This window comes from Vanessa tameamea, chromosome 16 (genome assembly GCF_037043105.1).
Source record: "Vanessa tameamea isolate UH-Manoa-2023 chromosome 16, ilVanTame1 primary haplotype, whole genome shotgun sequence".
Lineage (NCBI taxonomy): Eukaryota > Metazoa > Arthropoda > Insecta > Lepidoptera > Nymphalidae > Vanessa > Vanessa tameamea.
In genome coordinates this window covers 1,212,640-1,238,886 of record NC_087324.1, presented here as the reverse complement: position 1 = coordinate 1,238,886, position 26,247 = coordinate 1,212,640, and the positions used below count along the sequence as shown (strand labels likewise).

The 26,247-nt window shown below is 32.1% G+C and overlaps 1 protein-coding gene across 3 annotated transcripts in view; it reads left to right on the top strand.

The window, feature by feature from the left end:
• Positions 1-26,247, top strand: part of LOC113396155 (adenylate cyclase type 2-like) — a 198,437-nt gene that overhangs the window by 168,896 nt on the left and 3,294 nt on the right. For 2 of the 3 annotated variants that reach the window (XM_064217288.1, XM_064217287.1), the window contains exons 6-21: positions 2,328-2,540; positions 10,592-10,719; positions 11,400-11,558; positions 14,488-14,620; positions 19,358-19,553; positions 20,144-20,311; positions 20,553-20,642; positions 21,198-21,325; positions 21,431-21,486; positions 21,609-21,770; positions 22,138-22,285; positions 23,076-23,159; positions 23,714-23,827; positions 24,740-24,906; positions 25,354-25,525; positions 26,036-26,101. In XM_064217288.1, the coding sequence (XP_064073358.1) occupies positions 2,328-2,540; positions 10,592-10,719; positions 11,400-11,558; positions 14,488-14,620; positions 19,358-19,553; positions 20,144-20,311; positions 20,553-20,642; positions 21,198-21,325; positions 21,431-21,486; positions 21,609-21,770; positions 22,138-22,285; positions 23,076-23,159; positions 23,714-23,827; positions 24,740-24,906; positions 25,354-25,525; positions 26,036-26,101 (2,184 nt within the window). The remainder of the gene's footprint in view (positions 1-2,327; positions 2,541-10,591; positions 10,720-11,399; positions 11,559-14,487; positions 14,621-19,357; positions 19,554-20,143; positions 20,312-20,552; positions 20,643-21,197; positions 21,326-21,430; positions 21,487-21,608; positions 21,771-22,137; positions 22,286-23,075; positions 23,160-23,713; positions 23,828-24,739; positions 24,907-25,353; positions 25,526-26,035; positions 26,102-26,247) is intronic. The other variant, XM_064217289.1, reaches the window with a different exon arrangement.

Below are 26,247 nucleotides of genomic sequence, written 5' to 3'. Positions count from 1 at the left end.
TCATACGAATATGCCTGGATAGTTCACTTGCTTTTGAGTATACATTTGTGAAATTAATAATATCTCTTGGGAAATATCTTAGTCTCCATTGAGAACAGCTATCTTGGCTAAAAATTATTATTATTATAATAACTGTGTGCTTATGATTAGGTGTTACTTATTGAAAATTAAATATTTATTGGAGATTGTATTTATCGTCATATTGTAAAAAAATACCCGTCTTTCCGGAAGACCAGTGTGCCCTGAGTCACGTATTCTTGATACTTGCGTGAAACAATTATGAGATTATTAACCTTAAAGTGAATAGTCTTGAGTCATGACGCAAATTCGTTTACACGCAATTCTTGAATCGTCATCTGTCAACGATAATTGCATCATAATTTATCTAGAATCACTAGAACTCTCTATTTCATCCATGTGATATTGAAGATTGTGCTAGAATTTACCTTAACCGTGGCAAATAAATTGTTCTGACGTTCCTATGATTGTTTCAACATTCATGAATATTATGAAAGGATAATTGAACTAACTCACTCTATAAATAAAATAAAACGAAGGCGTCATGTTTTTGTTCATTTTTGAGCCAAAAGTAATATTTTACTTTAAATAAATAAACTGGGAAAATTACTCATTTGCATACAGTGTGAATATTTTCCTTGAGAGTTACGAATGAGTACTGTTGATATTTTAAAAAGCGGTTTTGTAAATGTAATGAATCAACGATATTATTAAACTGGTCGATTGGAAAATATTATTTTATATTTTAAAAATAAGCATGCATGATTACGAGTAATATTTTTCACCTATAGTTTTCTAATTATATATAGCTGCTGTATCTGTGCTATTATTTTAGTGTAGGCGCAATTTACTTTGCGGTAAGGCTTGGGCTAGCCCGGCTGTGTAGGTACCACCCACAAGTAAGTTATTCTACCGCCAAACAGCAATGCATAGTTTGGATATGTTTCGGTTTAAAGGGTGGGTACGTAGGTCAATATAGATAGCAAACAAGAAAGAACATAATATCTTAGTCCATAAGGTCGGTGCCCATCGGCGTTTTAAGGTATACGTCATATTACTTGTGAAGCCAGTGTCTATGCGCGGTGGTGACCACTTACAATCAGGTGATATATGTGCCCTAGCATAAAAAAAAGACATTTGATTTCCTTTGCTCTTCTGTAATAACAATTTTGACACTTGATGTAGAATCAACCAATTTGTAATTCGTCAGATACCTTTATTGATGCGATTGTATAATTATCACTAATGAGCTCTTGGTCATGTTTAGTTACTATTTATGCTATATATATCAGTATATAGTATTCTGTAATAATTAGTTATTACTATAAAATCCTATGACATTATAAACACTACCAAAGGCAAGATATAGACTTAGAAAATTTTACAAATTTTTTTTAATTGTCATCCTTCTAACAGCAACATTACGTTTAAAATAAAGAGTATGACTATTGAACAAACATCAAAGTAGCACGTCAGTAAGTCTCTTTTCAACATCCGCTTGCAACGAATGCCAAATTGGTTGCTTCAGGTACAACTTTGCGAAAATGTTTAAATGTACTACTAAACATATACTGTTTGTAGTAACGTTTCACACATTACATAACATTACCAGCCTGTAAATTTCCCACTGCTGGGCTAAGGCCTCCTCTCCCTTTGAGGAGAATGTTTGGAGCAAATTCCACCACGCTGCTCCAATTCGGCAGAATTTCGTTGAAATTAGACACATGCATGTTTCCTCACGATGTTTACCTTCATCGCCGAGCACGAGATGAATTATAAATACAAATTAAGCACATGAAAATTCAGTGGTGCTCGCCTGGGTTTGAACCCGCTATCATCGGTTAAGATTCACGCTTTCTAACCACTGAGCCATCTCGGCTCTCGGTAACGTTACACATTTAACTTGAAATATATTCGTTTTTAAAAAGTAAAGTTACAATGTCTCACGTTTGTGCAAAGACCTCCTCATCTATTGATGACTGGACGTTACGATCACATCGCCGGTTAAGATTACGTCTTCCGACATTTTTCACTTTACTTTTATTTATAAAGCTTTGCTTGCACGTGTTGCAACTTTATCATGTCTTAATAGTTTTGGTAAATTTATATTTACTTTAATTAGAACTAATGTTTTATTAGTTTATTATCTCTATTTTTTTTTACATTGATATCGGTCTTGGATTTAACTAGAAGTAATAAAATGTCATTTCTATCGTGTCATTGCATTTTAGATAAATGGTCAACAAATATAAGAGAACCTACCAAGAATAAATTATTAATAAATAAATTCGATAATGCTTTTGTTACAGGTTAAGCGTTCGATCATGCTCAAAATGGCGGATGCTTGCGCAGACAGCTCGAAGCAAACTCGCTTCCATGAAATGCACGTTCAACGTCACAATAACGTCAGCATCTTGTACGCTGACATTGTTAACTTCACACCACTGTCTGAACGTTTGAGCGCCTCTGACTTGGTGAAGACTTTGAATGAATTATTCGGAAGATTCGACCAAATTGCTCAGGTACGTTCATTTTTCGAAAATTATGTTGGAAATGCGAAATCTCGTAAAATATTTTTTACGAGGTTGGTTACGAGTTTTCACCCAAAAGTTCAATTGTATTAAATCTTTATTGTATAATTAGCCGAGATGGCCCAGTGGTTAGAACGCGTGCATCTTAACCGATGATTTCGGGTTCAAGCCCAGGCAGGCACCACTGAATTATCATGTGCTTAATTTGTGTTTATAATTCATCTCGTGCTCGGTGGTGAAGGAAAACATCGTGAGGAAATCTGCATGTGTCTAATTTCAACGAAATTCTGCCACATGTGTATTCCACCAACCCGCATTGGAGCAGCGTGTTGGAATATGCTCCAAACCTTTCCTCAAAAGGAGAGGAGGCCTTAGCCCAGTACTGGGAAATTTACAAGCTGCTAATGTATGTAATGTATGTATGTAAAATTACTGTCGAAAAAGAGTAATCACTGAGTTTCATATCGATTCTTCTCGGTAGAGTCTACATTCCGATCAGGTGATTTTAAATTTAATTTCATCTTGTAAAATGACGAATCATAACTTTTTGTAAGCCTACTTAAATGGGGTATATTTTTTTATGATTATAAGGTTTCTATTAAGTGGATAAAGATGTTACGTTCCTTGTGTCTGTACACTGGCTCACGCAAAATACTAAGTTTGTTGTGCATCGGTCGAATATGTCATGAGTTGTTGGTAACCTACCCAGACGGGCTTGCACAAATTCTTAGCTCTGATACTATAAAAAATAAAGAATGTTCGTTGGTTTGTCTATCTTTAACTTAGATTTTAGGTAATCGTCACATGAAAATGAAGTAATTCGGCTTTGTAACCTGTTAGAATGGTACTAGCAATATATGTGATAATTGACATTGCTATTTCATATATAAGTTAGATGACTAGCTGAACCAGCGGCATTGCTCACGCGAAATTTATATAATTTTATACCATACAAACCTTCATCCCCATTTTACCTTCTCAAGGGGATCTTAACTATAAACCGCTGAACTGATGACTTTGGTATGTTGATAAAGTCTAAATCAGTTCAGCAGCTTAACCGTGAGCGGTAACAATAGACAGAGTTACTTTGGTATTTGTAATATTAGAAAGGATAGCACACCTTGGGAATGATGGCGGCCGGGCTGCAAGTATTGTACTAAAATTATTGAATAGAAAAATGGTCCTAAAAATAATTATAATTATACCTAAATCATGATATTTTGCCGATTCGTCTGACTGAGGTCTTTTCTTTCCAGACTGGTTGTAGGTTTTTGATTGTTAATAAGTGAGGTTACAGTATTGAATAAAGATTTTGATTTTGTTAAAATACCTTAAATATCAGAAAAAATATGTAAATAAATAAACAGCATATCTAAAAAGGTTGTAATCCTTTTTTCGTAACGTGTTTTTATTAGGACTCCCTATATGTAATTTGTAGTTTTAGAATTAATTTTATCTCAGTTGGGCAAAATCAGAAATTATTTCTAAGTATACAAAATGGAATGGCAGCTGGATTTATTTTCATAAAAATAACTTAGCAAATATTTTTAGAAGTTGAATTTCATCGTGAAATGTAAACAGAAAATTTTGAGTGGAAACCTACTGTTAGCTCAACACTTCTTGGTTGTTCGCAAACCAAACATAGTATAAATTCCGCTCGGTACATAATGTTTTCTAATAGGATTCGTGATGACATCTTCTTCATCCGCGAATGATTTTATTCTTCTGAATCATTTAAATATTGTTTTTGCTATTAAATATATGCAGATATACAGGCAAATGAGTCATCTGAAGGTAATTGGTCAAGCACCATAGACGTTGGTGGTGTGAGCAATGTTAATCATTGGGTATACCGCCAAATCGCCACCAACCAAGGGGCTATATGGTCTTCGTATCACCTCAGCACTTAAGTTAGAACATAATTATATCTGCCCTTTGGTGTTCAAATAAAGTGGTGTTGAGTGAGTAGTTTGACTTGCGTATAGTCCTACTTCAAGGTTAATACGTAAAGTTTGATTTCTGAACGAACTCCAGCGGCGGACGGTATTTCCCTATCTGCTTATGTACATGTGTCATAATCAATTATATAAATAATTAATCGATTTTGATTTCAAATTAAATACCGTATCTAGCTGCAATTATTTACATAGCTTTTTAGAAAAATGTTACGACTATTTAAAATATTTTTTGTGAAATTGCTAGGACTATTTCAATGTAGAGAAAATATTAAAGTACCGCGAAGTAATTGCCCATAATTATCCCACTGCAGGACAAATCCTCCTCCAAGAAAGAGTGTTTGGTTAAAGTAATACATATTTATTTAAAAGTATGAAATAATGTTGCTTTTCGCGTCTAATCATGTGATACTTAAACGATACTTAACTAATCAATGGCTTACTTAACGGTACTATATTTATAGTTAGGAAAAAGATTATACATAATCCCTGTAATAAAAAAATTCAATACATAAATTTTTAACCTATAAGTAGGCTGTTGGTCAACTGACTTCTTTTCTTTCTTCGAATTCATTCATTCTTATCATTGAAAACGATGGGTATTTAATAAAAGAAAAAAAAAATGCCATACCAAATGTATATATTTTATTAAATTTAATTAATCAATTATTGTAACACTAATATATATCTGGACACATATTTATGTGGGATTATAGTGATTGAAACGTTGTATAAAGAGTGATATTTCTTCAGTGATATTTAACAAAAAATCAACACATCTGACATCGGGTAACATTCTATGACAGCTGTCTCGTGTCACCATACTTACAAAAAATAAATCCTCCTAAAAGTAAGGAGGTGTAACATTAAAAAAAAATAACCTAACTATCTTAGTACACCACATAAAAAATATTAGAAGATACGCTTTAAATGAATGACCACTTTATCCTACAACAACGAAATTAATAAAACCAGACCTAAACAATTATTTGTAGAAATATTTAGACTTGACGATCGACTTAGTTAAGATACACATTCTATTGTAAACAACATTGTTGTATTGTTGGTATATTTAACTTATCGTTTAGATATCGAACTTAATATCAATATTTGTTTTTATCGTTACGTTGTTAATTATTAATAATTTTTGGCAAGGATATGTACACGGTTAAAATTTCCACACTTTCGTTTGTTACTAAAAAAATCTCTACAGAATAACCTAATAACATTTTATCAAACTGACCTTTGAAATCAGGACCACATAAGCTGGACTTAAATAATATCGTTTTCCGTTTCGCATTTTTAAATTTGGACATATAAAATTATTATTTTAATATTGATAAATAACCAGTGTTTAATCGTTTTTGTAAATCAGAAGAAAAAATGAGATTTAAATATTTTTTTTTTAATTTCTTTTGAAAAAAACTAAAAAACGCGATAACTCAAAAATGGTTCACTTTTGGATCATGCATATATGGGTTACAATTTTTGCAAATAGTCACCCCCTAACGGGAATACGTCGAATTATACATATGAAAAATATTTCTTCTATCTGATTTGGTTGATTTTGTATTTAGATAAGGCTTTGCTTTTTAGTTTATTCTTATATTACGTGTCTTACCTGAGGAAACGCAAATATTCACCGAAAGAATAGAAGACATTCTGTAAATAATTAGTTATTCAAGGCGTCTCCTCCGTCTTCCAGGTATATTTAATTATAAGATACAAAATCTCTCTCTTAAGTCTCTATATTTTTATAAGATAAAAATATTCACTCTACCAGAACCTATAATTAAACGGGGTTTAGAGAGAATAGCGATTAGGTCTTAATTAAAATAATTGTCTAATGAATGACTTATCGTCCATCAATTTTCATTTCAACAAACAATGCCTCTTTGTTCACTTGTCTTTTAGCACAGAGTATAAAGGTTACAGAGATTTCCGTGTATTTTTAAATTAAATTTAAAAAATCGTTAATGCCACGTGTTTGTGGAATATATTTTATTGTAACCATTATGTAAAATATATTGACATTTAAATAGAGAATAAGTTTGTCGTACTTAAAGTATAACTTATTACTACGTAAACATAACTTATTAGTCTTTGTAAATAATTAAATATCAATGATTTAATTAACCTTATAATTAAAAATATATAATTTTATTGTTTAGATAGTTTTTATTTCATTTATTAGAAAAAAATATTTAAAGTATCTTATATAATTAATAAAGTATATTCAATATTGCTGGCTTTTGTAAGGGTTTCAAGTCAAAAAAACCTCTTGTTCCTCTGTAATGGTAGAAATTGTTGTAAATTAAATCAAATCCCCTGATTTTGACCTCTTGTATATAAGGGTAATTTTCATGATTTACATGATTGATTTAACGATCTCGACAGTCGGCGAAGACATACAAATATTGAGTTACAAATCAACACGTTGCCTACCCTTATTCCATTCTTAGGAATTGACTTTTTTATTCAATTTATGATCATCATAGAATAAATCACTGTCGCTAAGAAAATAAAGAACAGGCACACAATGAAATAAATAAGACTTGGTTAATGAACTCCATCTTTTGAAAGTTGGTTGTAATGCATCTGCCGCTCTTGGGTTCACAGATAATCAGCATACATACATTTTGTTAACAGAGCAATAGGCTCATTACTTGGTGGTACAGCTTTCCGTAAGTCTATGTATACTATGGATATGTACCACTAACTTATCACCGCCAAACAGTATATAGTATTTTTGCGTTACACAAGTGTGGAGCACAAGATGTTATAATCTGAATGATTGTGCCAACAAGGGGCATAACATATTATATCTCTAGGTGAGCATGAGCGATGGAAGAAATGGTTAACATTTCCATGGCCCATTTACCGATCTGCCTATTTTAGAAATAAAAATGACCAACAAATCAACCAAATAATTTAAGTACTAAGAATTGAAATACGTATCAGTAATATATAAAATAGAAAATCAAGTAACTACGGTGATAAATAACACAGAAACGGGAATAACAATAATAATGTAGTATTCAAATCAAATCAAATCAAATCAAAAATCTTTATTCAATATAGAAGTGTTTACACTTGCTTATTGATTGTCAAAAATCTACCACCGGTTCGGAATTTAGCACCTCGGACCTGAGAAGAACCGGCGAAAGAAACTCAGCGGGATATTTTTTTTTTTTCCATTTTGCATGTACAATAATAATTATATTTTAGTTATTTGAAACAGCCTGGAGGCGATCATTTCATTCCCAAGGTGTGCAGTCAACTAAAAAGTCATTAGTGTTGTAATATCCTTTAGCACACAAACGCTCTTTAACGATTCTTTTGAATTTTATAATTGAATAATTTTGAACGTTTTCTGGGATCCTGTTGTAAAAACGTATACATTGCCCCAAAAAAGAGTTACTAACCCTGTGTAATCGGGTACTTGGAGTAACAAGTTTATTCTTGTTCCTAGTGTTAATAGAATGTACGTCACAATTTCTGGGAAAATCGTTTATGTTTTTGCGTACATACATAACATTATCAAAAACAAATTGAGAAGCGACAGTCATTATTTTAATTTCTTTAAATTTATCTCTTAACGAATCTTTTGGGCCCAGGTTATAAATTGCACGAATAGCCCTCTTCTGCAGTGTATTGCTGTATTGGTGTTCGAGCCCAAGCAAATGACGCTCGATTTTCATTTCTTAAGATTCGTTTACATTTATCTTATATTCAACGGTGAAGGAAAATATCATGAGGAAATTTGCCATCTATCGGATGAAAATCATGGCAACGGCATGGTGGAATCGACTCCAAATCTTTCAAAAGGAGAGGAACCTTTGTGCTAGACTAATCCGGTGGGATCCTTGCGGCCATATCGCGTGAATAATTAGTATTAAAAATATATATATTACTTTTATTTGTTTAAAAAGCTCTGTATCTTAAGTAATCTGTGTTAGCAGCTTGCTGAGTGACAGTATTGTCCTCTTTTGCTTGAACAAGAAAAATACCATAAAAGTTCTCATACATTATGTCGCCATCAGGAATATTAATGTCATGTTTAATATTTTAATTTAAATAGATTACTCAAGCTTAATTGCTGAACAAAGTCGGATCTAATTGTACTAAATACAGTTTGTTTAGAGCCGAGATGGCCCAAGGATTAGAACGCGTGCACCTTAACCGATGATTTCGGGCTCAAACCCAGGCAAGCACCACTGAATTTCATGTGCTTAATTTGTGTTTATAATTCATCTCGTGCTCGGCGGTGAAGGAAAACATCGTGAGGAAACCTGCATGTGTCTAATTTCAACGAAATTCTGCCACATGTGTATTCCAACAACCTGCATTGGAGCAGCGTGGTGGAATATGCTCCAAACCTTCTCCTCAAAGGGAGAGGGGACCTTAGCCCAGCAGTGGGAACATTACAGGCTGCTAATGTTAAAAAAAAAATAGTTTGAATATGGAAGTTGTTTCACAAAATTTAATAGTCAGGTAGTTTGATATAACCAAAATCTAAATTTTTTGTATGTGTTTCTGATTCTGATGATTGGAGTTCATTTTTGGCTATAATTCACATAACTAAAACTCAGCTTAATCGTAACTGACCAATTCTACTTAAATATTTGTATCGCTTATCCTCGATCTCAAGTATATTCTGATCAAGCTGCAACTGGATTGTTGTGTTCAACGATAAAGTGTCGATTCGATTGCGATAAAGTGACAATTTATTGCAATGGAATCGAAAAAAAAATTGTTAATAGGATTGACACTAGAGTTCAAGCACTTAATCTCATCAGCTTAGAATGTACATTTTACAAGAGTAAACGACAAAACAAGAAGCGCTTAACCAAAGAGTTCGTGACAATTTTTTTACCTTCCAGTATATGTGAACTCTGTGTGAATGAATTAATGGACTTCTGTCCCTTTTCAAGCTTTCTACATACATGTAAACTATATGTTGATTTTTATTCTATTTCCATACAATATGTTAGTTTCCACTCTATTCCAATCACAGAAGGAGTAAAGACAGAATTGACGTGATGTCATTGGTCGAGACTCGAGATCTTAAATAATCCGTGGTATTAATTATGGATTCGTAAAAAATGACGTTTTGAATGTCGGTGAAGTTATTATCGGAACTTTGAAGATAACATTAATGTTGATGTATGTTAAGTGAAAAGGTGTTGTGTTATAAATAAACCCGTACTTACTAATTTGTTTCTAGTGCCTAAATAGTAGAGTCATTAGTAAATCATATGGTATATGTTTTCGGTTATTTAAATCCTTCAATTCGAATAGGTTATACTATTTTAAATTATATGTATTTTTAATGTTAATTGAGAATTTTCAGTAGCTTTTTACTTTTTTGGACACCTTTGCGATTACTGATATATCCATCCTCTTTGGATGTGTATCATTGCTGAACATGCAAAATATTTCAATTCTAAATAATAAAAAGATTCAAGTATATTTTGTAAAACTATCCACTTTCATCAAGTAATGGCCATACGAAATTGCTATCTCAATATTCAAAGTATTTGAGATATACTAGGAATTCACGAATTTAGAACCCAGTTTTAAAACAAAGGAGGGATTGTTGATGATTTGTTTAAAATGAGTTTCGTTTCCTGAAATACCTTCCAACTGAATATTAACTGAAGTGGCTACAAAGTATTAATTTCGACGTTCATATTTTACACATTCCATTAAAAATATACTTTATTCAAGTAATAAGTTACAGCCACTTCTTATCGTCATTTAATACAAGAGGACTCTACTCTAGAGATGTACCACTCTCGCAATGAAGATTATACGATACGAGAAAAACCGGCATGAAACTCAGTGCTTACTTACTAATTTATTTTTTTATTTTTCGTCAATAATAAAAATATATATTATGTAATAATTTTCATATACTATATGTATGTATTTATATGAACACTGAGTGGTTTATCATTTATATAATTCTGTACAACATAGTCTTACTCGTTGATATATTTAAACAAGATATAATTTTATTTATAGGTAAATTTAAAATGTTCTGCGAAATTCAATGAAAATTGTAACACAATTTTAATATTCCAGGAGAACCAGTGTATGCGGATCAAAATCCTTGGTGATTGTTATTACTGTGTCTCTGGACTGCCAGTGTCAAGGCCCAATCATGCGTACAACTGTGTCAATATGGGATTACAAATGATCGAAGCGATACGGTAGGTCGTCTTGTAATTCTATTAACGGGAACTAACTATCTAGATAAATACCTAAATCCTTACAATATAGATTATACAATATATAAATCCTTTAATTGTACCAACCGATGTTTTTTTGGTATCTATTGACGATTATTAGATTTCAATAATACATTTTGGAAATAAGAGTACAAAAAAGTATTTGCTGCCTTTTTTATTATTTGTTATATATGGTTTCCCTAAATTTTCTTCATGAAAAGGCGCTTCTACTTATCAATAACGCGAACTTACGTATTTGCTTTTAAAAAGCGTAAGGGGTATTAAAATATATCTATTTTTATTTTATTTACACTAAGCCGAGAGTTGAGATAGTACAGAGGTGAATTACAAAAACATCTTAACCGAAGATTGTCGTTTCAAAAGAGGGCAAGCACTATTGAATTTTTATGTTTTTAATATTTATTTTTAATAGCTTAGCGTATAGAGTACATATTTCTTTGGAATAAAAGTATGTTTGGGATATACTGCACGGCAGTAAAGTTGTTAAATATCGCCCAAGAGTATTCTTCTTTAGCTTATCCAATTGTATAAATTGGTGTGCGGACTAACGTAAATCACTAGACATGCTTCATGATTAGCATCTTTATGTTGCAGAAAAATATAATAGAAAAGTATTAATGATTATGTAAATGTTATTACAGTTTTGTAAGAGAAGCGACTGGCTTCAATGTGGACATGAGAATTGGGATTCACACTGGTAACGTGCTGTGCGGCGTCCTTGGCTTACGGAAGTGGCAGTTTGATGTTTGGAGCGATGACGTCACGCTCGCTAATCACATGGAATCTGGTGGTATCGCTGGGTGAGTCAAAACATTCTACTGTAAAAGTTTTAATTAAAATATCTCGTTAAAGGAAATATATAGATAGATAGTGTTGAATATTTCTAAACTTTAAAAAATCGACAAATTTTCTACGTCTAAATTTTAATGTCTAATATAATCGACATAGTTGTCGCCTGCGGTTTCACTCGCGTTTTAGGAATTGGTCGGTAGGTGTCAGAAATAAAAATAGACGCCTATGTCCTTTATTGGTTAAGGTTCCTTCATACCAAATTTCATCAAAATCGGTTCAGTGAAAGAGTAACGGCTAGAGCTACGTTCGAATTTATAATATTAGTACGGATACAGATTTGACAGTATGTGCCAGAGAACTATTTCACAATAATTACGCATTTAGTAAAATATTGATAATGGTACAGATAAATAAACTTAAATTACATTTTTTTTTTACGGTAAATAGAACGACTTTATCACTAACGGAGATCTCTTACTTGCAACCCTGGAATGTAGTGAAATTGTACTTCAATATAAATAAATAATAAATAAATGAATTTTATTATATAGATATATTTCATAAATATTATTTTCTTTGAATATTTAATGAGGATTACACGTACACAGATATGTGGAATTTAATAACAGCAGCAAGAAATGTTACGGTTGAAAATGTTTCGTATGCAGTTTTAACATTTACGAAACGAGTCTCATCTCGAATAGATTGAAATGGACTAGAACAGCGTAAATATGGCATGTGAAATGTGAACGTAAACTTGGCTTACAGCTTATGCATATGCAAAATGCATGCAAACACAAGCTCTGCTGTGTAAGTTTACCTCATGATGGATGGCACTTGTTTGATCACACTGGCGTGTAAACAGGGTATGGAAATTTAATTCATTCTTTTCTTTTTAAATATATTTACATCGCCGGCCAACCCGCATTGGAGCAGCGGGGTGGAACATGCTCCATACCTTCTCCTCAACGGGAGAGGAGGCCTTACCCCAGCAGTGGGAAATTTACAGGCTGATTATGATTATGTACATCGCCGGAGCGTAGAGGGGTTTTAAGAATTTATTATTTTTAAATTGTATTCGTATTTTAAATTAAGTGTATGTTTTATTTCTAGTTTTGTTTTAATATAGTTTTAAATACTAAATGAGGTCTCATGCAAACAAAAATCTCTTCTTAAAAAAATTTTGTATAAATAAAACATATCGAAACATAATATACGCGCCGACTTAAGATAATTTCTATTTCGTTTCGTCGATTGAAAATAAAATTATATTTCAATTATTTCACTCGACGAGAGCTATGAGGGCCCAGTGCTTAAATCAGACCGAGTTCAAATTCGGACAAACATAATTTAATTTTCATGTGCTTAATTTGTATTTGTAATTCATTTTGCGCTCGGCAGTGAAATAAACCTTCACGTGGCATATATCTACCAAGCCACTTAAAACGGGGCGAAGACCTTAGCCTTGGGAGTTTGACAGGCTGTTCCAAACAATGGGACATTATATTTAAAACGTACTTAGTATCCGTTAGAGAAGTGTAAGCAAGTTATAATCAATTTATAACTAATATAAGCGAATAATAGATTCGCTAGTATAAACAAAAGAAAAACTAATTTAAATAGTAAGTTTATTTTACGTAAAAACTATTTGGAATACGCGGAACGAAGGTTAGAGGTAAACTACATGTTTCAAAGACTATTTTTGTTTTTAGAATCGTGTTTTTTTTATGGAAGCTTTTACCGCTGAAAGCGGCGAGCGATAAAACACTTAATGAATTATTTAGTAGCGAACATACAATACAATACTGTTAGTTAAATTGTCATTTTCTGTAATATATCAATTAAATTTAGTACGAAAAGATACTATGACAGTTGCATTGACTTGTTGATAGACGAACGAGCGTATGGACCACCAGATAGTAAGTGGTCCCCACTGCCCTTAGACAATAATTATAGCGCCGTAAGAAATATTAGTTATTCCTGACAACGCCAATGCGCCACCAACCTTGGGAACTAAGATGCTATGCCCTTGTGCCTGTAGTTACACAGGCTCAGTCACCTTTCAAACCGGAACACAACAATATTAAGTATTGTTGTTTGGCGGTAGAATATCCGATGAGTGGATGATACCTACTCAGACGGGCTTGCACAAACCATCAAGCTACTAGTTGGTAACGCAACAATTTGTGTTCCGCTTTGAAGACTGAGAAAGCCAGAGGATTTGGCGTAACTTGGAACATGACAGTTCCAAGTTACGCCAAGGGGGTGGCGTATTGACGATGGCGTAATAGTTAATATTTGGTGACAATGTCTATGGTCATATTATATATACATATTATATGTTACCATTATAAACGAGAACAAATGTTATTATAGGTCTCTTATATATGACGTCACAGGTGGCACTTATATATGAGGGATGGCAAATACTCTTCCGATTCTTATGAGTATATTTTTTACACGCCGTGTGATGAAAAAGCTCTAAAACATTGAAAAATATTGCGGATGATATAATTATGAAACCTGCGATAATTCTGATTAACAATTGTACATACAATAGCTAAATATAATTAAATAAAATGTTTTAATATTTTTTGCATCAAAAATCAAAATATTCTGTTTTCACGAGCACTTTCGAATGGCCATGTTACGGTGTCGAATTAAATGTAGGGTAACCACCGGTTCGGGAAGTAGTATCTACTGAAAAGGAACGGCAAGAATCGCAGTAGTTATTATTTTCCACCAGTTTTATTCTACACCTAAACATTAGTCACTCCGAATTGACGTGTCGGCTTAAAGTATGAGCCATTGTAATCACAGACACAAGAGCCATAAATATATAAATCCCACGGGACACTTTGCCTGCGCTTAAAGTGGTTATCAATTCATATCCCACTGACTCTATAAAATAAAAGAAATGTTATTTTTTGTTTACAGACGTGTTCACATAACGAAATCGACGATGCTCCAACTCGGCGGGAAATTCGAAGTGGAACCAGGCGACGGCGCGTCACGTGAAGGTTATCTCGCCGACCATAAAGTTGAGACCTATCTGATTGTACCACCGAAGGTAAGACTTCTATGTTAAAATACTGCCCATTGCACTTGAAAATATATTTAAGAAAGAGAAAATAATTATATATTTTATGTGTAAATTTAGCAATGTATTATCTGACCATTTACCATCCAGTGGTGGTCACACAATTATATATATGGTAAGGTTAACTACAGAGTATGTAAATAAAGTACAATTCAATTTATATGTAACCATAAATACCTATGCGGAAATCAACAAATACTAAGTGAACACCCATTCACAGGACCATCTTGACTAATCTCGTTTAGTTAGCTTAAAAATATTGATAATATATTGCGTATAATAGTAATAATGTTACATAATATATATATGTTTCATAATATACATAATATATATATGTTTTTAATATATGTTTCGAACTTTTATATCGCTTTTTGAAAATACGCACAATGAACCACTTGATATACGATCAAAATATTAAAGCTAACAAAATAACCAAATAATTACGGTACATTGCAAATAAATTAACTCAAACAATATGCAATTCAATTCGGTTGAATTTTTATTTATACTAAAAGTTTTGTTTCGATTCTTTTATACTTGTAAGCATAAAATATATTTGTTTTTTATTTTTCGATCGAAACTATACGAGAGTATCGTTTGATTGATGGTCGAGAACAAACATTTTTCGTGAACGTTGAATTAGTAAGGTTGTGACATTGAATGATTGATCATGATGTTTCGATCCACGACCTGTCTTAAGTAAGTGTGTCCTTACAATATTTAAACTTTTGCGATAAACGTGATAAAATACATTATGATGGTCAACATATTATTTATTGTTAAGTGAGCACGCAACTGTTAATTGAGCACGTAAGTGCGTCAACGAGCTTTATAGTAGCGGAATAAGGTGGTGGAGATACCCACCATCCTTCTTTTGCAGGTGTTAAAGATTTCCTGAGAGTTATCGTGATACTGTAGAAGTCTGTAGAAGTGCTAAGTTATTACTTATCCCAAATCGCATTGAGTATGACAATATATTTTTATACTCAATGCGATTTGGGATAAGTATTTGTCATTGAAAAGGGAAACCAAACGAATGTTGACGACGTAAATTTACTTGCAAAATCAATACTTTATTCAAATAGGCTTTTCAAGCAATTTTGAATCATAATTTTAGAAAATTGTATTAAAGGTAAAACTACCGGTCGAAATGTAGATTCGGCTGAGAAGAATCGGGAAGGGACTTTGTAGTTTTTACGGTAATCGTATTTACAAAAGTTCCCGGTGAAATAAAAAAAAAACAAACATTTATATCTGATATTGTGAAAACTACATGTTATTTTTTCATAATTAAAAACATTTGTGTCAATGAAAAAGGATATTATTATTCTTACGTTCAATTTATTTCACAAAATTAAATATTTTTTAAATATTTTATTTTTTGTTTAAAGTGTTGAGACGATTCTATAAAATAGTCAACATACATACATCGCCCACTAGAATTTTTTCCCACATGCAAACACTATCAGACAAAATTGAACCCAATTATTTAAATATCTGCTATTTCAAGTTCTATCAAATCTAATTTATAAACAGTATATTGGAATCGAATCAAAATAATATTATTGCATATTGATAACATTCCTGGTAATCATTTCCATGGATGAATAAATACAGGCTAAGTGTGAATCTTAATATCTTATTAAAAGAGGAACATTTTTTATTGTAATCCGTTCCTGGAAGAAATACTAAACCAATATACATAAAACTTATACCAGAATATGCAACACGTTTTAGAGATGGTTTTAGTATGTAATACATAGGTGACGACTTCTGCTGATGGTTTTGTTTGTAGATGTGCAGAAAATTAAAGAGGATTCTTGATTGCAAATTACTACATTGTTACAATTTAACAAAGGATTATCTTAGAGAGCGGAAAAAGCTACGGGCAGGTTACAGAGCGGTACAACGGCAGTATAAAAAAATTGAAAAAACGTGAACAAAATAAAGTAAATTGATTTCGACAAACTCCAGTTCCAACTGATTCCAGTAACTTGCAGTTTACAATGAAATGAAATGAAAACAAAACCATAGGTTTCGAAATTCCTAAAAGATCTTTTGAATAAACGCGAAGTTTCGCAGGAGATCCAGTATTATATAATTAATTTCACTGTTTGTATACAATTAATTAAATATCTGTACATATATAGATACCGTAGCTGCCTGCCTATCAGCGCACAGTTTTGCACGATTCAGAGATTTGCTTTGCTATTTAACTACCAAAGAGTTTTGCAAATATTCATGAATTTTAAATCAATTCCACCCAAATGAACTTGACATACATGAATGTTACGTGATATATCCAAGAATTGTATCGTAGTAAGTCAGTCGGTAAGTAAACTTAATTTTTACAGAATATGACTATTGGTCAAACAAAAGCATTGTATTCCGTTACTGAAGCAGATTTGTCCCAGAAACGTTATTATTACGAGTTATCAAATGCTCCGTTTTTTGCAAGAGCTGAATTAATTGAAGAATATATTTAAATAATTGGGAAGATACATGATTGAGCTACTGTGTGCTGATTTTTATTTAATTAAAATAGTATGGGTAACATTTTATTGTCCAAAATTTAAAAAAAAAGAACATGCACAATAAGAAGATAATTACATACATAGCAATTTCTTGCAGACAATTTTAGTGTAGAATAAAAGAGATGGTCAGGCGGTTCGAATAATACATTATGTTAATTCAACATATACATACATATTATAATACATATAAATATGTTGTTCGCCTAGTGATTGAAATTGCTTGATGGTAGAGTTTTGTGCCAGTCCGTCTGAATGATCATTCACTAATCATAAACATATAATACACCTAAGCAGTAATGCTTAGCATTGTTGAGTGAGTTTCAAGTGTGAATAAGCCGTTGTTTATCAAAATAATTACATACGGCGCCAATGTCTATGAGCAATGGTGAGCACTATGAGGCGGCTCATTTGACCGTTCACAAGTACATTATAATATTTAATAAAAATCATCATAAAATTAAACTTCTTAGAAAGGATAATATTTGTTATGAAGAGTAATAAAAGATCCGGTCAAGTTTCTCCACACGGAAACTGATTAACTTTTTAATAAAGAAATTACGAAGTATAAAGCAAGTGTAGCCTTTCTTTGATATTTCTTTTGAATATTTTTATTATGTTTAATTATATTAACTTAATTTATGGCTAATGTTTAGAAATAATATACTTTATATAAGAATATCTACCGATTCTGTGCTGGTGAAATGTATAGAAACGCTTTCGCCTTCTTAAAGATAAAATATCCAAAAATACCTTCTTAACCAAGTCATATAAAAATAATATAACACATACTCGTTTTTAATTTCTAAAGATTTTTAGAGGAATTTATATATTTATATTTATTTCTGTTCGACCAGATTTCCGAGTTTTATTGTATTATATACATAGGTATATAATTGTATTTAACTAACATGACTTTGTATTTTTAAATGTTGAAAAAGAGTAACTACTGAGTTTCCTTCCGATTCTTCTGGGAAGAATCTGCATTCCGAACAGGTGGTAGTTTCACTTGATATAGTTTATTAAATGACGATTCAAAAACCTACTTATATAAAGTATATTTTGATTTTGATTTGATTTTGCGCACACACTTGCCTTCTGTGATATTTCCTACGTATTTATATGGTCTCATTTGAGATTGGCTGCCACGATTCACATCACGATTAATCGCACGGCATAATCTCAGTCAATATCCGAAAACATAAAAAGCAAACAATTAAGAGGCAAACTTTAAACTTTAGCAAACAAATATTGGTTTAATCAGAAGCCCATTACTTTGAGATGTTGAGAAAAATTTCTGCGTGCTTGTTAGACGATGCTAAAACCACATAACAATAGATATAGTAACATCTTAAAAAAACGTTGCATAGGTTGGGTAGACGTTCAGGTTTTTGTTTGCTTCTGTCAAATGTAAAAACTTTCAAGACAAAAAGAAAGGAGATGAACGAGATCTTACTCCTGTACCTTCTTACTTATTGGTAGTGAGATTGCTCGTAATTGATACTAGTATTAATACAAAACACAACACAAATAAGTAAAACAGTACATGACCTGTTATTTGTCTAGAACGTCCAATATGTTGTGGGTAAATACGCATTTCTGTAAGCCGTATAATACCGGGGAATACCAGCATCGTCAGGTAATCAACGAATGCAAATCAAATAACGACTGACATAGCATCCGTATTATATGCATACGTCTATTTACACAACATTTTGATTCAATGTGAGGTATATACTGATATGTATGATTCAGCATGAATTATGGTACATCTAAAATATCCATTGAATATGTCGATTTTGTTATTTATATTCTCCGTATAAATAATGGATACTGAATGATTATTGACTTCATGGTGCAACGGTTGTTCGTTAATTTATTAAAATTGTGATATGTATGTATAATTGCGAGTAAGACGATGAATATTTACAATTTACACATTGCATTGTGTATGTAAACCCTTATAATCCAATGGTACATCAACCTGACAAGACACAGGATTGCAGGCAGCTAATTTTTTTTTCAAGGAATGAAAACAGCTTTCAAATTCCGGATTTCTTCTGTGTATATGTTTCGTTGGACCGAACTGTTTGGAACCCATAACCTCAAACTTGTTCTTGATTGATATCCGAGTACTCCTTAAAAATCATTCTAATTATACTAAAATATATTTCAGAAATCAGGTATATCTGAAAACGGACGTCTGTCAGTGTGTACAGTCGACCGCAAGGCTAGCATTGTGTCTTCGATATACCAAGACGTATCCCCTACGAAGCCGAAAGAGAATATCAGTCCATGTCCATCACAGAATAGCTTTATCGAACAAGAATGTCACAAAGTGTCAAGGGTTGAGTCCTTGAGAAATCCAGGAGGTGAGACAATATTACCTTACTAATTATTTTTCTGTTTTATTCATCATTGAAATATTATAGTGTTAATAACGTATGTTTATTATATTATAACGAAAAAAAAACATCAGAAAAACCAAACAACAAAAATAACAGTGTAATGTAATACTTCCTTTATACTAGGATTGCATATCGATAGACTATCGATAGTTTAGTTTAGTTTTCGAGGTCAACTATCGATAGTCAAACTATCGATAGTTCTGCAATGCTGCTTTATACATTTTACGAGTATGTAGACGAACGGTTTAAGGGGCTACCTGATGCTGTAAGAAATATTAACCATTCGTTATTGCCAATGCGTTACTGACGTTGGGAGCTAGGATGTTATGGCCGTTGTGTCTTTAGTTGCACTGTTAGTAGGAATATAAGTAATTCCTTAAGTAATTCGGGGTAATTCTATCTTTTTATTTTTCAAAAAAACAATGTAACAATGTTATGTAACCAAACTCGTAAAGTTTACAAGTTGCTATTGAACATTCCACCTGATTCCAAAAATCAATTTAAGTTTGATTTTACTTTTTAATTAAGGTTAAAATATAAAATAATAATTTCAGACCTAAGCAGAAGAGCATCGGTTAAAGTAGATGGGCCTAAGACAGTTGCATTTGATAACAATAATGCCACCAGTCCTGGTGAAGCACTTGGGAATGGAGCTGTAGTCGCCAAGCCGAAAAGTAGAAGCGGTTCTATTATTGGAGCTATTAGTCCTATAATGGGAACAGGTAATGACGACTGTCATTATATTTGTAATTTTTTGTATTAACGTTAACATTTTGACGCTTCAGGACTTGACTGAAGGTGAAACAGGAATAAATTCGATTTTATACTAATTTAGCACAGTTTACAAAATATATACAATTCACTGTATGAAATAATGTTAAAAAAGTCTTAAGTTTTTCTTTACTACAATTCTTTTAAATTTTAAAGAGATAGACTAAAATGTGCTTGGTTTTATTTCTTCAGACTTCGATACAGATTCTTCATCCGTGCCAAGGGATACTGCCCAACCTTTTTATCTTCGGATGCTAAGTACTATGTCTGTGGAGTCCCTAAGTTAGTTGCAAATTAATATCTCCTCCCCCCCACATAGGCATGTGAGCATTATCATGACGGGTTGAGTGATTTGTGAATTAGATTAGAAAAGATATAGAAATTTCCCATTCATTAATATTTTCCATTAATAATAATTGGTTAATAAATGTATTCATTTTATATATTTTTCTGTTAGCGCTGGAGCGAACGAACCTTTTATAAAAATCGTGTATACGAATCATATTGTGGTGCATGTATTTACTATGCATTTCATTTTAGGATACCCCTATCCGTATTTTTTAATATTAATTTAACTTCAGTTTAACTATTGATAACTGTAATTTCTTTCAAAATGGTTTGATTTTTTTATTGTAAAATTAAAGTCCACATTTATATTTAAAACCCTTCCAAGAAAAACAAATAAAATAGTAAAACCATTTATTTTAGTAATGGTTAATTGGTATGTTTTCCGTTTCCGATTGAATAAGTAAAATCTATACTAAGGAACGCTTTAGGTAACCCTTAATGGCTCTGATTGTAACAGATACCCTAGTTATAATATTAATATAATTTTAGCGACTCCTGGAGTTCCAACAAGATCACGTCCATCTAGCAAGATGACTAAATACGTCGAGTGTTGGGGCGCTGATAAACCATTTGCGAATATCACAGACTCAACTTTGGCTAAAAACATTGGCATTTCTGTAAGTGATGATATTCGTTATTATTTATTCATGAACATTATTAATTAATAAAATGCTATCATCATAGGTACCCAAAAAATAAATGCCATAACTTTTTCGTTTCAGAGCTTGGCAATGATAGAGCAACATTTACTTCCGCAAAGAACATGCTGCGATTGCAGGTTATTTTATTAATCCTTCATCAAAAAAGTCTAGAATCAAACGATAAAATATAATAATTAAAAATGACTATACATTTTAATGTAATTTCAAATTTTAATGACAACTTTATCTCTGATTTCAGCAATAACTCTGAGGGCCTCCGACGGATTACGTTGGACTTTAAGAATAGAGAACAAGAGAGACGGTACAGGAATCAGGCTGATGCGCAGTTTAAGTATTACGTGGCGTGTGCGGCTGGGCTGTTTATGTTGCTAGCGTGTATACAATTGTTGACGGTTGCTAAGTAAGTATATTAATAGTTTTAAAAATAATATTTTTAAATGGTATCTTTTCTAGCTTTCCTTTAAGTTGTTCTGTTATAGAATATAAGAAAGACTAAATAATAATAAAGAATTATTTTTTTTGTGTCCAATTATTTTCCTTTGGGATTAATGTGCAGTGCTATTTCCTAAGAATTCATTTCGTTTCTCATTCTTGAAAGCTAAGATTTACGGTGACATGTTTTTTTTCTTTGATGATTTAAATATTATAACCCAAAACGTATATAGGTTTTAAGCATTTAACACTCTATTTCTATGGTGCGTTTTATGGCGAGTTTAAGTGCGTTGACAACAAACAATAATAGTAATGAATAATGTTATCATTTGCAGAAGTATAATAATTTACGCATCTTTTGGTCCAACGTTGATCACACTGCTGGTGTTCGTGTACTTATCATGGTCAGACGGTCGCGCTGGACTTTTGCTTTCCGATGTACCGGATGAATTATATGTTGACAATTGCACTAAGCCTGGTCAAGTAAGTTATTTAAATACATATGTGTAAGATGTTTAGCTTATTAATAATTGTCACATATTTTATTGCCGATCAGGAACTGTATTGTAGTGTTTCTATTTGAAGAATGAGTGTCAGTGTCACTTTTTTATGATATAGGTAGGTGGACGAGCAAATGGGTCACCTTATGGTAAGTCACCACCGCCCATGGACATTGGACAATGGTGCTGTACAAAATATTATCCATTCCTTACATCACCAAAGCACCATCAACCTTGGGAACTAAGATGTTCCCTGATGAGTGGTAACTATAGGTACCTCTCAAATATAAGATTTCTTAGATATCAATGTCTATAAGCAGTGATGATCACATATTATTATCAAGTAGCCCATAATACAAAAGCACTTAAGGCTCGAGGGTTGCTCCTGAACTTTTTCCATTCGTGTTGCGGTTTCATCGGGTAAAGAGAGCAAGTAGAAAGCTTACCTGTTTGAATACAAATTTGTGGAATATAATGTCTTCTTGGCTAATCTCGGTTAGTTGGGCAGACGACATGAATATGACCAATAATAATTAAAAAAAAGTACCACTAACTACAGAGTTAGCATAAAAAATATATTTCAAACAATATCTTTTCTCTATAAAATGAAGCTGTTTGATTTTACTAGCTCTTGTATTTAGATATATAAAGTCTAAAACTTTGTCCAAATATTTTTAATTTCCATCGATTTAAGTGCCAAATTAATATATTAAATTGATTAATGATACCTGGTTGAATGATTTAGTTCTAAAGTATATATATTGATTTTCCAGGTGGTCGCCAACAGCTGTTACATCAGACTGACTATGTTCGTTATATCCGTGATCCTCATCAGTTTTTGCGCTGTTATAAATCTGGTAATTGATTTTGATATTTGATAAATGTGGTAACCGGATTTGATTCTTTTTGATATTCAAATTATCGCTGTATTTAATGAAATAAATATCAGTATGAGTGCCTTTTACGCTACCGACAATGTTCTGCTCTGCTCTTATGTCGTATAAATTGCTTTTGTGCTATAAGTCTATATCTACAACTCTTTAAAAATGATGTATTTTTTATCTTTTATTTGATGTACAATAAAGAAGTTTATGAATATACCACATTTTAATATCTATTTATTTTGAAATAATAATCATAGTCATCCAAAATGGCAATACTGTAAGACCTTCTTTATTCAAAATAACAGAAAAAAAAACCATTTCAAATCTATATTTATATGTGGTATTTTACCACTGACAGACTATTCACGAGATAACTCGAAATTTAGCGACGTAAGAGCTCACTAAAAAAGGATTTATGGAAAATTCGATTTCAAGGCAATTTCAGGCGATAACTTTCTATAAATTTTACTCATACGATCACGACGGACGGACGGACTAGTAATATATATATATATAATTTATTTCAGTTCCAAACATATATTATTCAAGAATTTTCCATTAATACTAAAATTGTAAACTCTACTTGGAATGAAACTGTCCTCACCGATTTGCCGCTGGAAATTGATGTTGATTCTGCTCCTGTAAGTATATCATAATTATTATATTTGAAATAATTGAGGTAGCCAGTTATGTAAATAATTTCTTACCATCATTGCTGCTATAATTAGATAAAGACAACAAAACACTTTATGAGTAAATATATCAGCACTCATCTTCAGGTTACTTAATAAAGCCTATACAATTAAAAATCTTTAAAAGTAATTTTACTTTAATATACCTATTTTTTTAATAATGCCGAGGAGTCTTTATAATTGCGTAAAACTACATATTTTACTATTGGTTTGTAAAATATTTAAATGATAATTAATGTATGATTCGCTCAAAACAAAGATCATGCCTTTAAAATATTTTTTAAGTGTCATGATTGTAAGAAAACTGATTATTCGTATATGCCCTACCAAAATGAGTTTAACAAAGCACGATTTCGAAGCCTTTGTATGGCCACTAAAAAGTTATTCAGTTTTTCTGTCAATGAATTCGCGATGACAGTCTGGAGATAAGTAACCTGAATTTATAGAATAGCAACGTACGCAAATTTAACACAGGCTATTTAATTTTAACCTAGCTAGGATAGCCAGTACTTGACCTGTTTTTCTTTTGATGACCATATTATATTACACATTAAGTCTTTACTCATAGTGCAATCATATAATAGTTTTATAGATGTTTTCTGTGTGAAATAAGTAATAAATAAAAAAAAAAAAAATCATTAATCCTCTGCGTGTTATGTATCTCTAATAATAATAAATACCCGTCCCATTGGACTATGAGAGTTGGGAAATAAAGCGCGACTATATATGGATATCAAGCGCATACATTTAAACACTATCATATATTTTTCATTTCCAAAATTATTCAGGGAGACATTATTGGTCCCATATTTTTGTTCGTTCATATAATGGATTAATTATCGTTAATTTCCTATTTTTCAGAGCTATCTCTACAGTTCAGTGCTGACCTTAGCATCAATATCGGTATTCCTTCGAGTTGGTTTCGTTTTGAAACTCGTTTTGATGGTCCTGACATTATTAGGGCACATTACACTCTTTGCATCAGCGGAACTGTTTAGTCAGTACCAAAAACAGGACCTAAATACAGAGTAAGTATACGAGTTTGTGTAATCGTAAATTATAATAAAGTTCTAATATAACTTTTTTATGTAATTATGAAGTAGTACTACTACAATATAGTGTAAAAATATTCGAAAGTCACCGGAGAAATATGACCGATGATGATCGATGATTCTGAATTCGAACCGGGGCAAGCACCACTAAAATCGTGTCCTTCATTCGTATTTATAATTCAAATCTTGCTCGGAGGTGAAAGAAAACATCGTGAGACAACCTGCACGTGGCGGCTGAGAATCTGACATGTGTGACCACGCATTGGAGCAGCGTGCTGGAATAAGCTCCAAACCTTCTCCTCGAGAGTAAAAGTAGGCATTTGCCCAGCAGTGAACCATTAATAGGCTGTTACTGATTTCTATTTTTTTTAAGTGAAGTTGTTTTTTTATAGAGTAGCACTGATTTTTGTTTTACCGTTACAGGTTTTCAATGCTTCCATACTCTGCTAAAGCTGGCCTCGTTTTAGTGTTCCTAGCCGCATTGCTACATATCTTAGATAGGCAGATTGAGTTTACATCCAGAACTGATTACCTATGGAAGGACAAGCTGAAGTTTGAACAGGAAGAAGTGGAAACGATGAGAGGAATCAATAAGGTTTGATTTTCATTTAATTATAATGTTATCATTAAACTATTTCTGCAGGTTTATCAACAATATTGATTTCTTCAATATCGAAGACACTAGAAGTTTTAATTCAATAATCGAGATATAATATATTTAATAACAGTTGATTTGGCTTGATTTAAAACATCAATTAGGCTGAAATTAGCCTGAAATCATTTGTAAACTCAAAATTTTCTAGAAAAGAAATTAGAAAAAATATGTAAAAATACCAGAAACAAACAATTTGATCCGTAGAAATATTATACTACGTTATCTTAGACGATATTAGAAACTTAAAAAAAAACAATAGAACATTTAAGAACTATAATTTTTAAATAAATGAAAATAACATTTCATAAGCGCCCCAATACTGGGCTGAGGCCTCTAATTTTATAGAGGTTTGTTTGTAATTCCACGTGCTGGTTTCCTTTTAAAAATCGACGTTATTTTTAAATACGGATTAGAATCTATAATTTTTTATGAATTTTGTTTTCATTTCAGATTCTGCTAGAAAATATCCTCCCGGCTCACGTGGCGCAACATTTCTTGACATCCGTAGCATCGAAGGTATAAAATATTTTACTCACAGCCTTTTCTAACTCGCGAAGACTTTCTCAAAGTGGTGTGTTGGTACCATTTCTATTTGTACTTCGACTACTTATCACGTCGAAGAGTCTGAATTATAATTTACTAGTTAATATCCACAACTCACG